The 17319-nt window shown below is 50.0% G+C and overlaps 5 protein-coding genes across 5 annotated transcripts; 3 read left to right on the forward strand and 2 right to left on the reverse strand.

Annotated features, from left to right (window-relative positions):
• The first annotated feature begins 3226 nt into the window (after positions 1–3226).
• Positions 3227–6176, forward strand: BDV37DRAFT_105008 (uncharacterized protein). The gene is made up of 2 exons (XM_032078248.1): positions 3227–4554; positions 4608–6176. The coding sequence occupies exons 1-2, from the start codon at positions 3582–3584 to the stop codon at positions 5582–5584; spliced, it is 1950 nt and encodes a 649-aa protein (XP_031942042.1). The 5' UTR covers positions 3227–3581; the 3' UTR covers positions 5585–6176.
• Positions 6177–7864: 1688 nt separating this feature from the next.
• Positions 7865–10945, forward strand: BDV37DRAFT_246812 (extracellular serine-threonine rich protein). The gene is made up of 3 exons (XM_032081794.1): positions 7865–8337; positions 8391–8576; positions 8629–10945. Exons 1-3 carry the CDS (start codon positions 8269–8271, stop codon positions 10681–10683), a joined length of 2310 nt encoding a protein of 769 aa, XP_031942043.1. The 5' UTR covers positions 7865–8268; the 3' UTR covers positions 10684–10945.
• Positions 10946–11406: 461 nt separating this feature from the next.
• BDV37DRAFT_246814 (uncharacterized protein) lies at positions 11407–11740 on the forward strand. Its single transcript, XM_032081795.1, has one exon. The coding sequence runs from the start codon at positions 11468–11470 to the stop codon at positions 11681–11683; it is 216 nt and encodes a 71-aa protein (XP_031942044.1). The 5' UTR covers positions 11407–11467; the 3' UTR covers positions 11684–11740.
• A 443-nt stretch (positions 11741–12183) lies between these two features.
• On the reverse strand, positions 12184–14191 carry BDV37DRAFT_105352 (Sds3 domain-containing protein). The gene is made up of 2 exons (XM_032078251.1): positions 13428–14191; positions 12184–13297 (listed from the first exon to the last, which is right to left on the reverse strand). Exons 1-2 carry the CDS (start codon positions 13863–13865, stop codon positions 12209–12211), a joined length of 1527 nt encoding a protein of 508 aa, XP_031942045.1. The 5' UTR covers positions 13866–14191; the 3' UTR covers positions 12184–12208.
• A 591-nt stretch (positions 14192–14782) lies between these two features.
• BDV37DRAFT_105350 (uncharacterized protein) lies at positions 14783–16957 on the reverse strand. Its single transcript, XM_032078250.1, has 2 exons — positions 15984–16957; positions 14783–15925 (listed from the first exon to the last, which is right to left on the reverse strand). Exons 1-2 carry the CDS (start codon positions 16783–16785, stop codon positions 14868–14870), a joined length of 1860 nt encoding a protein of 619 aa, XP_031942046.1. The 5' UTR covers positions 16786–16957; the 3' UTR covers positions 14783–14867.
• Between the last annotated feature and the right edge of the window lie 362 nt (positions 16958–17319).

Raw genomic sequence — 17319 nt, forward strand, 5'->3', positions numbered from 1 at the left:
GGGGCAAAGAAAAATGGAAGTAAAAAGTAACAAGCACCGGGGGGGTAGAGAGGACGTCAAATTTGGCCACCTGTTCTATTCAAAGATAGCACCTAATTTCCCTTGAGCCATGGAATGGGATCGGTCCGGCCAGAAATTGCGGATTTGCGGTCCCGAGTGGCAATTCAACGGGTTCCATGAGGCTTCCTGGAAGGTCGGCATCAATCCGGCCCATCCTCGCCTGCCGGAATTTTCTGGAAGATCGGCTCTGCACTAACTGGACTCAATTTACTCCGTACAGACACCCGCGACAGTCTGCACATATGAAGCACATGAGGCAAGACGCTTTGAAGTTACTGCGAAATTTTACTCTCGTGCTTCGTACTAACGTGGTGCATTGTATTGTATTTTTTAAGGCATGGATGCTTCCATAGTATGCTGGAAAATAAATCGACGGGTGCGGGGTGCAGAGAATGAGTATGCATTGGCCAATGGAATCTTCGGGGGTTGCCGATCATGAGTAAGTGATGGGGCCTAATGGAACATTTATGGTTAGTGAAGCCTGGTATCATACCCGAAATTACCGTCTTGATAAAGCTGAGGGCTGCTACTACTTCCTACTTTGGTGCTACTAGGTGAGAAGGACGTACCCGCTGAAGGTTCAATACTTTGAGATAGTATAGTATAACAAGTACTCTACATGCCACATGATACCTGGCTACATTCTGGTAGCTAGTACATTGGATGATGTCTTCTAACCCTTGTGTAGCGTCCCGTGAAAAGCTGGCCGTTTGAAGCATTGTTGTCCGGAAGAGTATCGAACCACCAATTGTGGGGACGGACAACTGTACATTCATCCGGAATATTCTGGGCTAAAAATGCAAGTGATTCCTGGCATCTGTATATAATAGTTTGACGTTACCCAATAGATTCAGGGTTCACGAGCTGCTGTTGCAGCCGGACTCGGATTAATCTCCCAGTTTTATGCCCATGTGTGTATTAATTAGCGTACCCATGTTATAGCCCACTGCCCAGGATTGAGCCATACCGGATAGCGCGCCTGCATGGCCCATTCATCCTGCATATAGATAATCAGTTCCACGATTCGGCAACCATTCCAATGCAGCCAGCTGTCCCCTTACCGCCTCCTTGGCCCAATCAGGCCATGCATCATGCGCACCAGTGTTGACGACAAAGGCAAGGTGAGTATTTTAGGTGAGTAAGTAAGTATGTACCTGTACGACCTAGGTAATAATAGGTATTCATCCTCCATCAAGTAGCTACCTAACTCCTAATCCTTCCTGCTGCCAGGTAATGGGCAGTGTGTCGTGTCATGTCCTGACAGCGGCAACGGCGGGAATTCGCCTCTAATGAACCTCGCTATAGCTTTCCCACCCCTCTCCTTGTCTCGGGTTATTGTCCTATGCTTGCCACTGTGGAGAGAAACTGTTAAAACATGAAGCAAGAAGGACGACAGTCGTCCGATCAGACCAGGAAAAAACAATAAAATAGAATTTGCACATGAATCATTACTTCAGTCGTTGGCGCGGTAGATGGCCGCCGCTAGTGGCGGACCTCGGCCAATCCGAAGCAGGATTGCAGGTAAGGAAACAATACAGACATTTCAATATGGAGGGCCCATTGTAATTCGACTTGTCCTCCGCAGCTTTCCAACGAACCGCGGACAACATTTCATACTGCCACTCGCAGATACATGGTTTGTTATTCGTTCTGACTCATTTATGATGAATCATTTTTCCTCGGGCAAATACAGTTGTGATCTGGAGTTGGATGATGTAGTGTCTGCAGGCTCGTGCAGGAAGCACGGTTCAAAGAAAGCCCCCTGACTTGATGGGGCATGTAAGTATGTCCTTAGCCTGTACATCTTCCTGTCCCATCTTTTGGGCGATGCTTTTTCCGTCGAACGGTTGGTAATTTTACGGAGATTTTGGCGCATCCGTTGGAAGATCGCTTTCTTACATACTTGATATCGCATTCCGCATGACCCCTCATTGGAGAGAGGAGGCTCAGAAGAGATCTACATTCCTCTCACCGACAGGGCTATTGGTAGTTCGTGTGTGAGTTTCCCGTATTGGGATGTGGAATGGCTTCGAAGGAAGATAGACGTACGTATGTCGGAAATGTAGGAGATTTAAAATTGCTGTCACGGTCCATCGGAAGAAGAAATATGCCTCGTGAATGAGGCACCCTGTTTCCCTTTTCGCTTGTCTGACCATGCGATTATTTACGCCGCAAGGGAATTTTTCATTTGTAGACCAAAAGAGCGGGCCAAGCGTCCTGTATCTCTGACATGGCAAACGCAAAACTGAGTGAGAGTTGTTATTAATGGATCATCGACGCAAGCTGCAGAATAAGGTACCCAACCGAAATCCTCCTGTACAGAGTACTACAGCACCTACATCCATATCGGTTCTCTTTTCCAAGTCCTTTTCATGACTCCCTAGGTACCCTTGTATTATCCGAGGATCGTGACTCAACGTGACTAGTGAATCTAATCGATCTGGTCAAATCCGTATTCCATGACTGGCTGTTCAAGTCCACGATGACTGATGAATATCGCCTCAAATCAAATCCTTTACAGATCCATTCATTCATTGGTTCTGGCCGCTAGGAGAATCCGTAGGTAAGAAAAGAGAAAAACTACTAGTAAGTGAAGGAAAAAAAAATTGATAAAAAAAAAAAAAGATGCGGTGAACACCTGCCGACCAATGACAATGCATGCTTTAGTGGTTCCTGGCCAATCAAGGATGACAATACTGCGACCGGGTGATGCAAGCCCCACCATGATTGGAAAATTGGCCCGCCCCATCCCCAAGTGCGTTCCGTCTTGTAACGGACCAGTGACGGCGGTGGTACAGTCCGCTAGCTGATCTTCTGTCTCCCTTCTCTTTCTCCCGGCCTTTTCTTCTCCCAAACATCCCAATCCACCCCTCATTCGATCTGCCATCCCAACGTCGCAGATTCCCCTCCTTTTTACACGCTATAGAAATTCTTTTCACTGTCCTTACCAACAAATATCGTCATAAGTTCGTTGCCAAAATGGCCTTCGTTGAGCTGTAGATTCCTCGCTGGGGGGCACGACAGTCTTTTTCCTGCTCCCCAGTCCAGCAGCTCCGAGTTTCCTCAATCGACTTGACGATATTTGTTTTCTCTTTCGACGCAAAGTCTTGCAGCGTCGAAATTGCCCCCAAGTACAGTTACAGAAGAAGCACATTAACGTCCGCGGTGGACGGTGAGGTGCTTTCACGCTCGAAAAGTTCTTCTCTCTTGTTCTGATACAAGCCTTCCCCCCTCTTCTCTTCCGACTCCTGACCTTTCACCACCTATCCTTCACCTCCCTCAAACGATAACGAAATTTCCCCGGCCCTTTCCAACGTTGTAACGAATTGACGGCCAAGAAAACCAACAAACTTGCCTTGATCATCCGCTTATACCCACTACGGAGTCTCTGACGCAATACACTGCGGCTTGCACACGGGTAACAAAACTTTGCCAACCCGAGGTACCCCAAACCAATTTGGGTCCATATTGAACCGTACTTTGATCAATTGTCACTTCTAAACAATACCATTGTCGACGCAATGTCACCAACCGCCTACTCCCCCAAGCGGTCTTCGAAGGATGCCGGCAGGGAGAACCGTCATCGCAACTCGAGTCCCATGTCCCGCATCGGACAACACTCTCCAAGAATATCAAACAAGGCAATTTCCCTTGGGTCACTGGCAGCTGACAGGAAACGGAGGGCTTCCTCGTCCGTCTCCAGCGTGTCGTCGGTCTCGTCTGTAGAGCTCAGCGATGATGTAAACGAGTCAGATGCTGATGACGAAGAGGACCCACCTGCTGTCCGTGGCCCGTCTTATGGCCGTCGTGACAAGACTCATAAGGCGGGAATGAAATCAACAAAAAGAACGAAAAAGATGAGGTTATCGGACGATGACGGCTACGATGGCCAAAAGAGCAGTGGCGATAATGACTCGGAAGATAGCTCCGATGATGTTTACGCAGCAGTTGACTACATTAGCGATGGAGACGATGATGAAGATCATGATGTAGAAAAGTTGGAAGAACTGTTGATCGTGGAGTCAGAGGATGAGCATGATTTCAATGGCATCTTGACAACCTCTACCGTCAGCGTCGCCAACTCCCACGATTGGGCGGGCCCCAATGTGTTTGATGACCACATGCTACTTTCAGCTGCGTCGTTCTTCGATGAAGAGCAGCTCTACACCGCCATGGAAGCCTTCGGGGAGACCGACATGGCCAGTGAAACAGCCGTAGAAACACCGGTTCCCCGCCGGGTGCATTTTGAGGAAGACTCAGATTCATCGTCTGAGAGCGATTCCCACACTGAGGATGAAATCCCCAGTGACTTCCTCCAGCAGGACAGCCTTGATCCTCAACTACGTCGCATGATTGAGAACGACAATGAGACCTACAACAAGCGCCGTCGGCAGTCCGATGAACTGTTCGCGGAGTCCGACTATGGTCATTCAAACATTTATCACGTTGAGTCGGATGCTGTCTCCGAGGAATCGGAGTCAAGCGGATACGAGAGTATGCAGACACCTATGGAAATTGACCTTTACCCTGTACTGACCAACATGAAGCCGATGATGGCGAGACTACAGATGAAGACCTTCCCCCGCCAGCAACAATCACCCATCCTCGCTCTATCCTACGCCGCGACTCCTCGGCTTCTCTCCAAGCTACCACTGCTGAAGAGACGAATGATTCTACTTCCCGTCGGCGAGGTCCCATCATGGGAACCTTCGTTGCCGATCCCCACAAGCCTGTTGCACTCGTGGACTGCACGGGCAAGCATCTGGTGATTATTCCTGCATATGCCTCCTCTCGCCATGACTGGCTTGAGTCTGCCACAAATAGCATCTGTGGCACGGCTAATAATAGCCCGCGGGCAACCACAATGCACCTCGTTGATGAGAGTGACACAGATGCGCTTGCATCACCGAATCACGTTGACCTAAGCCCAATGTTGGCTTCTAGCGCCAACCTCATGATGACGGCCCTTGGAAATGAGGTCACCACCGGTGGTCAAGTCATGGGTCCTCCCGAGGCCTTTTATCCGTCTCGTGACTTTGCCATTGATAGTTCATTTGAGGATGATGAAGAGGATGACCCGGAGGCTGCTTTGAACGTCGATGATTTCATTGACTTTGGTAATGGCTCATCCGATGACGATATGGACAAGGAATTCGACGATGATGCACTGGCCTCGCCGATGGCAGCGCCCACCATCCCAGTTGCTGCCGGTACACCAACCCCTAATCGCAATGGGGATACACAAACGAACAGTGCGGAGCGTTTCCTGAACCACCTGGACCGTGGTATTGTGACGGCTTTCCGTCGTAATCACAATCGGTACCAGGCACTGCTACGCCTCCCACAACACCGGGAGTTCATGCCGGCAAATTCACCGTCTCGACCGGCCAGTGTCTTTAGACATGCAAAACATGCGGATCAACGCACGCCTACGCGGAAACGCAAAGCGAGCGGTTACAATGGCGGCGAGGCGGTCCGACGGAAGCTGATGGATGCCCACCGTCGGGGTCAACTTCCTTTCTAGGAATTTAACAGCAGACATCTTTATGTAAAGGCGTGCCTCTCTTACTCTTGCGATACCCATCACTGTTATGACCACTTATGTCTCAGATTTACTAGCACGTTGTCACGGCAGAGCTATCATTTCTTCTTTTTGTTCCCAAACCTTACCGAGTCTGTGTTAGCGGCATAGACCTACCCGTCAGGGGCCAGGATTTCGGCTCCGTTTCAGCTGATAAAAGGTTCGACGGCTGTTTGTTTTTTCCTTTGGATGAAGCGGGCATCTAGACCAAGGTTTGATTGATTGATTAGGACCGGTCTGTGTGTATAGGAGGCTTTCTGTGAGGAAATTCATTTCGGTTGAGGAAAAGCTGGTGATGGAGTTTGAAGATTCCGATGACCAAAAGTTTACGCGATTTTCCTATTGGAGTCGGTGGTGATGCTATATTTGGCAAAGGGGATATATGGCTCTTGTTTACTCGGATCTGTTGATGTGTCTCCCCTTTTATTTTCTTTGTTCTAGGTTTGTCATGTTACAAACCTCGCGTACATAATATTTTTATCAACGTGAAAAAAAAAAGTTTAAACCAAAACTGAAGGAGAAAGCGTAACGGATCGTTTCGTAGGCAGCGAGGAAATGATGATTTGATCCTCGGGAGGTGGAGGGTAACATTGTGGCTTCAAACAACGGAGGCCCGCGGAAGAAAGCTCTGCTACGTCAAAACAAGAGAGCTAAGATAATTTGGTACGACATCTTGTGAGTAGTTCATGCCATTGGATCGTGCCCTGGCCCTCTCATGGGAGGAGAGCCAGACAAGATACCACTCCATGCAAGCCACCGCACTTTGTCTCGGCTGAGGATGCAACCCATGGATCCGTTGAGCATCGTGCGACATGCCAAGCAAGCACCCTCGATTTTTCCCACGCCAAAGGTGCACCAAGAGTACTCGCATTCCATGATGTGTGCTATGCTGTCGGAGCATAACTGATGTGGCGCCTTACCTCATGGCAGGGTATGGCCCCTGAGGAGGGACGGTATTTCCTCGGTCGAGACCATTTTTCCCTTGATCAAACGGAAAAAGAAAGAGAAAAAAAAAAAAAAAAGGTTCCCAGCTGGTTTCACCATGCTTCCCCATTCTAGGCGAGAAATGATAGGTCGCAAAACCACTTGTGGCTGATGCAGTGATCATCTGATTCGTTCGCACCCTATGCTGAATGGGGGAGGTGCTCAGTCGTGAGGTAAAGAGCTCCCTGGAGTGCGAGATCCGGTTTTGTTTGTCGTCTTCGGAGCTACTTTGCTCATTATCTGCGCCTCGCTGTGTCTACCCTATTGAAGTTTAATTGTCGAGCGTGAAAGAGTTAATCGGGTAAAAGGATGGGTTCGGGCGGTTGGTGATCCTGTCCGGCGGTTAATCGACGCTGGGGGGGGAAGGGAACAGGGTGCGTGGTGAGATCCATGCCAGGAAATTCGGTCAAAGAATCGAGAACCCTATAATTAGTTCCCGTGAAATTAGAGGCTTCGGGGACCCTCTCACACTGGCTGAGTTTCAAGCGAGACGCCCTGTGGAGTGACGGTCGCCCATTCTGGCCCTACTGTGAACCCTCGATACTGATGCAACGATATTATTCTCTGATACTGCGTGCGGGGTGATTGTCCCCCCTTTCGAGGTGGCTCTGTGTCTCTCCACGGAACCTTCGATCTATCAAATTGCATATTTTACATCATTCCCTCCTGGGGATGGAGCGCAATTTCGATTGGATTCTGGACTGGGACACAGCGGTTCGCCACCACCGTTTTCCTGCTTGTGTTGTTGTTGGATTGTCTTGTTCTGATTCTACTCTTTAGTCCGCCCTGAGAGGAAGGACCCTCTGCCGATCCGGCGGCTGTTTGAGCGATCATCGCCGTTTTCCTTCCCCATAGGCTCGACTAGCTCTGATCCTCACACCTGTTCGTCTGAAGACTTGAACTCCCGCATATCGGTACTTGCTCTCCGTTCTGCAGAGGATGAAGAATCTTAATTCGTGATCCAGGCGCATATTTTCGCTCTCCCATTTGCAATGTGTAGGACAGGTGGAAATAATGCAGCCTGGTGGGGGCGCCGTGATTGGAGGAGTGGATCAGGTACCTGCACTAGTGGGACAGCGCGGCAGTCGACGATTGGTTGTTCAGCTATACTTTAGGGTCATTGTTGTCAGACAAGAAAAAATAAAAATAATATTCAGGAATAATGGACGACCAGTAGCCGTCACAGTCCGGGACTGGAGTAAGGCCAAAAAGAATTATTCATGCATGACCGAATAAAAAATAGGGTCCAGCGAAAAGAAAAGAAACAAGGAAAAAAGGAAAAAGAAAAAACATCAGACACGCCAAATGAAACCTTGACCGGTTTATAATAAGTAGTCGAAGCCCCTCCGGAGACCCTGGAACCCTTCTGTTTCCATCTGTTCACCTTTCCTTTTTCCTTTTCTCTCTTTTGGCCCTTGTTGTACTATTGCATCTCTTTGACTCAATCCACTCGTTCATCTCGGGGTTCACCTGCTGGCCCGTCCTTCGTTATCTCATTGTTACGGTGTTGTTGTTATTGCTGGTCGAGAATAATAATACTGAACTATACCACCTTCTTCCACGACTACGACTATTACTGCTTACTACTTTCGTCTTGATTTTACCTCCATTCGTTCCATCACTGGCTGGTGACCTCAGTAGCCATGAAGGTTGCTACTTCAGTTGCACTCGCCTCTCTCCTGGCCATGGCCCAGGCTCATCCCTCGGGCGCCGTAAGTGTTCATGCATGAAGAGACTCGTTGATCCCAGACTGATGACTCTCTAGTGGTGGGGCACAGATGATTGCTATACTAGCCCGGATAACACCAATAATGAATGCTCTGACGAGATGCGCGGCGGATTCAACTGGGCTGGCCTCACCGCTGGTTCTTTTGACTTCTTCGCTGGCTTCGCATTCTCTGGGTTCTCTTTCAGCAGCAGCTTCAGTGCTGCTGTTGGTGGTGGCTTTGCCGTAAGTGGGCACGGACCGGCGGATACAATGATGTCCATACTGACGGTTACAGGGCCAATGCATCGAGTCGAAACTCTCCAAGGACGATGAGACGTCCCCGGAGATCTCGTCCGGCAGTGATAAGACCTTCTCCATCAGCAAACTTCACCTGGTGACCGGCGAGGAGGCTGAGATCAAGATCATCTATGACATGCCCGATGGTTCTTCCTGCAAGCATGTCGCCCCATGCTCTCCGAAGGGAACTGTCGTCGCCAACGACCAGTGCGGTGGTGCCAGCTCCGTCCGGTTCGAACTCGCGGAGGAGGCCTCCGTGGATGCTGTCGTCTTCGGTATCCAGAATGTCGAGTTCGAATGCTCCGCTGGCCAGAAAACTCCGACCCCCTCTCATCACCATACAAGTCCGACTGCGACTGGACACTCGTCTACTCCAGTGATTCCAGTACCGTCCTCGTCCGATGCAGTCACGCCTCCGGCTCCTAGCACTCCCGTCAAGATGACCACCTCGACCGTGTATACTACAAGCTTGATCACCATCACGAGTTGTGCACCGACCGTTACCAACTGCCCTGGAGATTCGACCACGGTTGTTACGTCCACCATTGCTGTCTCGACCACTGTCTGCCCGGTTACCTCGACCGAAACTCCCACGAAGCCTACTGAAACCCCTGGAAAGCCCACTGGAACCCCTGGAAAGCCTACTGGAAGCTCCCCTGTTGGCGGTTCCTCCGAGGTTCCCTCTCCGAGCAGCCCCGCTCCCACAGGTACTGCTGGTACTTCGTCGGAAGTTCACCCAACTAGCCATGGTGGATCTTCTTCCCTCCCTCCAGATTCAACTACCACTGTGGTGACATGGGAAACCCTGACCACTTGTCCAGTGACTACCACCGCTACTTCTGGCGGCGTCACCACGACTTCCGTCTACAGCACGGTGTCCACGGTCACCCTTACCTCGACATCCACCATTTGCACCAAGTGCACTGCTACTCCTACTGGCAAACCTACCGGCACTCCAACCGGAACCTCTCCTACACCGACAGGCGTTTCCCCGGAGGAGCCTCCAGAGGATTCCACCACGACCGTCGTTACATATACCACCGTGACCGACTGCCCAGTAACTACCACTGCTACCGCCGGTGGCACCAAGACCACTTCCGTCTTCACGACCCAGTCAACTGTCACGCTGACTTCGATCTCCACGGTGTGCACCAAATGCTCTGCTACTCCGGCTCCTACTGGAGTCGAGCCTATTAGCACTCCTGCCGGGGGTGCCACGACGGTCGTCACCTACGAAACCGTGACTACATGCCCTGTTACTACTACCATCACCTCCGGTGGCTCCACCACGACGTCTGTCTTCACTACCGTCTCGACGGTGACCAAGACTTCCAGCTCTGCCGTGAAGCCCACTGATGTCCCCCCTGCTCCTGCTCCCTCTTCACCCGCTCCATCAACTGAGTGCCCTAACTCGGTGCCCAAGTGTATCAACACCTGGCTCCCTCTTCTGCCCAAGTGTACTTCCAACGCGGACCCCGGCTGTTTCTGCCCGAGCCACGAGTTCACAGACAAGGTCATCAGCTGTATTCAGGCCTGGGGTGCATCCAAAGAAGAGATCCAGTCCGCGCTCTCCTACTTCACCGGTATCTGCGCTCCCTATATCCCCGGAAACCCCGGCATTGTCACTGGCATTCCGAGCACCATCACTCTGATCCCCACTCCTCGCCCGACAGGTGTTGCCCCTGTGACCGGCACCAGTGTGGCACCGCACCCAACCGCCGGTCCAGAGGTTCCTTGCACGACCATCACCTACTCCACCTACACGGTGACCGTGCCCCAGGTGACCTTCAGCACCGGCACCTCCGGCCACTCCACCACCGTCGGCTTGATCCCGGGCCCTGCCCCCACCGGCGTCTCCCCCGGCCACTCCTCGGGCATCCCGAACCCCTGGGTCTCCGGCTCGTCAACCTGGATCTCCAGCCATCGTCCCAGCGCGACAGCCAAGCCGTCATCCACCCAGACCCCTCCTCCCCTCGCTAACACTGCCTCCTCTGTGTCCGCCAGCTTCTGGCTGGCGATGGGAGTCGCCGCTCTCTTCAGCATCTTCTTCTGATCATAACGCTCCTTTATCTTATTTGATCTTGCTTTCAAAGACCATGTTACTTATCCCTGCTTCTCAGATTGTTCATAGGCTGTGACATATAGGTCACTGAGATAATTCTGGATAGTAAATGTATCAAGTTTTTTTTCCTTAGAATACACGATGCATCTCTTGTTTTCAGATGAATTATGCAATAATCCCATTCTCATGACAAGATACTTTAATAACCCAAGAAACACAATCAGTAACATTCTACGAAACCCTATAGTATCCCGTTGAACAACAAAAAAAAAATACAAATAAAAAAGAAAGGAAAAAAAGAACACCCACTATATCCATTTATACTAACCATCCATCCACTCCCAAATCCGATATTTGTCTAGTTTAGTTAGTTCCGTATTGTATTGTACACAATGTACACAATTAATTTACTATAGTGACTATGGAATATTAACCCTTTTTTTCTTCCATCTTAAGAGTCCAACCAACGGCTACGGAAGTTACCTATGCACAAGTCATATGTTAAACAGGGATACTCACTCCACTCCATCCATTATGTAGATTACTAGTAGTAATAGTAACTACCAGTAAATCGGTAACAGGCAAGGGTCAACTCAAAGAACCTAGTATTAAACCCCAAAATACATATAGAGAGAGAGAGAGTGTGTGTGTGTGTGTGTGTAAAAAAAAAAAGGGAGACGGAAAGAAATAACCGAAAAGGGATAGCAAATCGAGCCAGAGGCATATAACTTAAACATCTCTCCTGTACAGTTTCAGGTATAAATGAGGTATATACATGGTCTGGTGCTTGCTTTCCAGTTGGAACTGCCAGTGTTGGATGATCATCACCTATGTAGTAGTACTCCGTAGCTTCGGAGGGTTGGTGATTGGTGGATTGGGTTTCTTTAGGATGTTGTGTATATTGACCTACGGTATATATATTTTGATACGGGGATTGTTATTGAGTAGGACTCGTTGTATGGGTGTTTTCTGTTTGGGTGGTTTTGGATAGTGGGTTGTTTTTATAATATATGTGTTGGCGATGTAGGATTTGATTTTTTTTTCTGAGTATAGCTGTACTCAATAGTTTTATTATGGAATGTATATTTTAAGCTCCATAATCAATGATGCTTGACACAACTTCTGTTACATGTACTAGTTGAAGTATAAATAAGTTATTCAATGTATTAAACATCGGATTCTTACACTGCACTAGCCTATGCTGTACAAATCTCACACATTTATTTCCAACATGAGATACAGGTCGAATCTATCTTCAGAATGCCTTCTCAAACAAACTGGTCCCAAGCAGAAAACACTCGACTCCAGCATTAAAGCGATAGAAGCAAGGAGAAAAAAAAAAAAAAAAACAATTCACAATTGAGAAATGAAATTGGGGACACTGTTCCGTCCCGTTCCAGCCATCCAATGGCTTTTCCTAACGCCCATCATGGTATTATAGCTTCTCCCGCTGCCCGTGAATTCTAAGTCATGATCATATAAACGCCAATAAGGGAAGAGTCGCAAACGTGGGCATCTATCCGGTTCTGGACTTCTTTGCCCGGTCGCTGCTGTACTCTGGTCTTGTCTTCCCATTTTCGATCGGGTGCAGATGTATGCCCATGTCGGGCGGGAAGTCAGGATGTAACATGCTGAATCGGTGTGGGTTCTGCGGAATCCCGTCTGTCTCGGCCGGGACCGGTTCTACGAGGAGCTGGATCAAGCCCTTATCCACATAGCCTGCTGGCTTTGCGTGGAGACGGTCCATCCTGGCCCAGTCATCATCCACTTCCTCGTTCATCAAGGGGGGCAGCGGAGGTGCGCCGTTGTTGCTGGGTCGCGCATGGTAATTGGCGAGTATATTGTAAGGAAGATTGGGACGGACGGCCGGCTTATCCGACAGCTCGGCGAGCGCATTAAGGGCATGGTTGCCATGTCCACGGGTAGAGCGGGTAGCATGGAAATTCTGGCTAGCGGTCCGCGCCATGTCGGTTGCAGGAGTGCCGTTGTCTTCCGTGCCATCTGCCCCAGACGCGTCTTCCGCATCGGTGTTGTTACCGTTCGTCGCTGCACCGGAGGGCTGATCGGCACGCTTAGAGGTAGAAAAGAAATGGACCGTGGCAACGTGTGCTTGATTAGCATGGGCACTCAGCTCCTTCTCCGTGAACAGGGACTGTATAGAATAAGACGGGGCATGCTGCTGCGCCGCCACCTGGGCCTTCGCACGCTCAGCCGGGTTAGTGTAGCCACCCTCCCGTACCGGGGATCCAACGTCCTCCTCAGGAGCCTTCCGCTTTCTCTTATTGAAATCCGCAAGAATACCATTGCCCAGCTCGTCCACCAGATCGACACGGTGGCGGGTGTGTCGGGTTTTGCGGTTCCCGTGGATTCCGCCAGGACTAGAGGGATTGGTGATGCTGAACTGATTGGGATGCAGAAGCAGAGCATTAGTATCTGCAATATCCAGCTGCTCCTTCTCGCGCATCAGGCGAGTCCTCTTGCCCGTTATTGTCTGTACAAGGCGCTCTCGAAGGGTAGCGGACAGATGGTTGTATTCTTCTTCGGCAAAGTGGACGCGAAAAGCGTATTCCTTTTGAAACCGTTCTAGATTACTATTATGGCGGTGCTGATACAAAGTCCATTAGCACATGCAAACCTTAAAAAGGATAGAGAAGACCCAGTGCCTAACGACACGACCGTGCAAAAAAAAAAAAAAAAAAAAAGAGCTACATGGCCCAAAACAAGGAAACACTTACCACCAGCATAGCCAAATCTGCATCCTTTTCGGTTTTAACCTGATTGACCTCCTGCACAAAGCGCGAATACCACATGCCAGCCAGACTTGACATCTCCTTTGCGAATTTTCCCCCGCCGACAGTAGTCTCTATCAAGTGCGCGATCTCTTCCGACGAGTCCGGCAGAGGACCAGGCGAGTATGGATCGGCATTGTTGATGAGGGTCATATCACATTGCAAGGCATGGAGCTGCTGACGAAACTGGGTATCTCGGTTTTGGCTGAAGGAGGCCGTGAGGTCTTGTAAGCGCTCTTGCAGCGCGCTGCGCCGCTTGTCTCGCTTAGAAAGAGGTACGCTGGTCGGTGGGCTTGCGGATCGGCCCCTGGAGTGTAAGCTATTTACCAAACTGGGACCAGGGCCACCAGGCACAGGCGATGCCGGTGCAGGAGAGTAAGCCATGGCTAGTCCAGGCCTATACTAGCTGGCCGCAAGGTGAGCAGGTTGTGAGAGGAAAGCAGAAAGGTGTGCAAAATGAGTACTTAGTGTTGCAATCACTGCAACTTGGTAGGAAAATCACTGCAACGAAAACCAACAAACAAAAGACTTTGAGGAAGAGCACACATAAGTAATTAGCGGACAGAAAAAGAGGAGAGACTGTGGTGAGGAGACGAACAAACCGGTGCTGAGCAGAGAGCGGGAATCCAGCCGCTGGCCCGATGCAGTATAGTGCCGGCAACATTTTACACCGCTCGGAGATGATAGTAAGATTCTGTACTCCGTAAGTTACATACTTCTAGACAATACAAAGAAGTCTCTCTGGTACAGATACTATTTATGTCTAAGAATATTGGTACTTAGGGTTACATCTTACGAAGGCTTGTGTTTATTTTCGGTGGGTGAAACACGATACACCGAAATGAAATGAAGCTGCCTGTCTTGGCCACAGGGTGGATGACGTTGTATCTCTCACACACTCCAGGCGAATCAGATGGTGTGGAATGGCACTGGTGATAAGCATCCAGTCAAGGGTCATAACCCATCACTAATACCCTAGAGGAACGAGGTTTTGTATACCATGTAGGCCATATAGTATGGTTTCATTTGGGTTTGATCATTTATATCCATAATCTAAACATGTTGGTCGTCTCGCTTCACAAAGCATAAAACAAACACCGTAAAACAAACATGCTGGGTATTTGTACTCCGTATCCGATATGAAAATGCAGTTTAATGTCCCTGGACTGTCCACCAAAAAAGTCATGTCCAGAACCGACACCATAGACGCCACCATGTTCACTAGTTCCTCCCGTTTTATTCGCCATGATGTATCCAAAGAAAAATAAATAAAAAAAAAAAAAAAAATAGGTTAAGAGGTTTGACGAGCGGGAGGGCTTGAAAAGAGTAAGAAAATTAGATCCGTAAAGGAGGCACCTGCAGTTGGGCCAACAACAGCGACAGATCTTAGTGGGACCGACGAATCACGAAAACTCCAAGTTCGATCCCATCGCGAGGTTCAGTTTCCTCGCCGTAAGGTCGCTTTCTGATACCATCGAGAATCTCACCCAGGAGCATGGCGGAGGTCACCTCTTTGTCCTCCAGAAGATAATTGGTGGACATATTCGAAGCGGCTTTTGCTGCGGGTAAGCGACGGCCGTTCTGCCAGTAAAGACTGAGTACTTCTTTCATCCGAGTCCTTTCTTGGTGGATGAACCACTCGGTCCATACATGACGATCGATGTGGGCACTGCCCTTGCGTGCATCGGCAATGGTAAATTGCGATGACGACGAGCTCAGATCAGAGCAGAGTTGCGCAAGTTTGTTGCGCATCGTGTCAAAGTCTTCCATGTGGCTGACAGTGGAAAGTTTCCCCAAATAGCGGCCTACGTCGGCGGATAGTTCGTTTACTACCACCAGCTGTCGAAGTAAGGGATCAAGGATAGGTCCCAGATATTGGGATTTGAAGGTCGAACCACCTCTTTTTGTCGGGTATATAAACAGTAAGGACCCTCCGTCACGCGAGAGCTCAGACATCCGATCGACCAAGAACGATGGGCGGCCGGGATTAAAAAGGTCCTTATATTCTTGAGGAGATGATGGTGGAAGGTACCGTTCTAGGACTGAGAGGTGTACGCTAAACGGAGGTACGACCGGCATGGGAAAGCGCAATGGCTTTCCCTGGATCACACCCCGAAAATCATGGTAAGCGGACACCACGGCCGCACTGGAAAACACACTGGAGTTGAAATAATCATCTGCAGCGAATAAGGAGCGCGGGGTGTTGGGTGGGGAGTACGGAAGGTTTGAGAGACTGAATTGTTCGGGAACTGCATGAGTAATGTTGATATATGATGGCGATTGTCCCGATTGGATGCGCCGTTGTACGGCCTGAATGAGGGAGCAGAACACGTCATCATTGGTGTGGACGGCTGCGTTCTTATCTGCTGTGCATGGGTAAGGGAGCATTTGAGAAACAATCTTGACAGCTTCACCGGTATTACTCGGGTATGGTAGGGAAGACACTGCCAGAGAAGATATGTGAGCCTAATGATCACCCATGGTTCTAGAATCATGACCTACCAGTCGTATCGATGCCATTCTCAAGCCAAGAATTAAGATCACAATCCATCTCACCAGATGAGCCTGGACTTCCGGAGCTCGAGGGAGAAACGTTCGAGAGCTGATCGGATGGGCTACTCAGGCCGTCTGAAGTAGCACCTCTGGCAGCGCTGTCCACATTAGGACCTTCGTCCATGGGCATTGGCCCAGGTTCTCTGCTCAAAGGCGATTCGAAAAGCAGCATTCCGGACCGAGGATTCCACGCTACGTACTCGTCGTCTTCCGGAGGTGTTGGGGGGAGAGCAGTGGGGTAGTCGCCTTTGGTCTCGAAGTCCCACACCGTAGAAGTGGACTGGGATGCGCGAGTCGCCAGCGAGCTCGACGCCGCAGAAGTAGTATGAAGACGGAGACGAGAATCAGCTGATTGGGTGCGCGATTCGATTCGACTAGATGACTTCGTCTTCGAAAGGCCGGGATGGTCGAAGGATGGGAGATGTAAAGAGGCGTTGCTTCTCGATAGAAAGCGAGACACGGGGGATGGCTTCGTTAGGAGTGATCCCTGAGATGCTCGCCGTTTAAGGCGGCCGGAGCCTGTGTCCGAGGAAAATGGAACTTGTTGTTGCTGAGGAGATACTGGGCTTAGTTGAGATGAATTCTGTCTCTCTGGAGAGGTCACGGCTCCCTGTTGCGGTGAGCCGGGTTCCCCAGGCATATATGAGGAATTGGTGGAAACGCTAGAGTCTGAGTATGGCGAACACATGACAAAGTTATCTCGCACCACAGATGAAGGCCGATATGGTCCATGGCACTGTGGCTGATGCATCCAGTTGGCGAGGCCGAGCAGATGTGATCGAAGAATAGTCTGTGGACGAATTCCCCGACAGCGACGACGGCTACGCTAGCATGGATGGTTTTCCGGGATTGGTGGAATACAGTCAAAAGCCGTCCTGTCCGTGATGTATTCCGTAAAGAGCGTGGGTCTCGCGCGGGGGGGTGACTTTAAGAGGGTTTGGCGAGATTGGTGGAGGGGTGGAAGGGATACTGAGTTGAAAGAAGACGGGACGGGAGAGGTGAAGAATGGAAGGTGGACGAGGCCCCGGTAAAAGAAGGAAGCGAGGAGGGTGGAGGGGATGAATCGTGATGACACGGTGGGGAAATAAGAGAGATTTCAGGAGAGGAAGAGAAATAGGAAAAAGGGAAGAAAACGAAAAAAGGAAGCAAAGAGAAGCCGTAGAGAAAGAAGGAAGAGAAAGGAAAGAAAGAGGAGAGAAAGAGAAGAAGAGTCGTCAGGCCAGCGGCTCGCAAGGAGAATAATGACGCTTGGGAAATGACCCAGAGGCCCAGACACAAGAGACTG

This window comes from Aspergillus pseudonomiae, assembly GCF_009193645.1.
Source record: "Aspergillus pseudonomiae strain CBS 119388 unplaced genomic scaffold BDV37scaffold_28, whole genome shotgun sequence".
Lineage (NCBI taxonomy): Eukaryota > Fungi > Ascomycota > Eurotiomycetes > Eurotiales > Aspergillaceae > Aspergillus > Aspergillus pseudonomiae.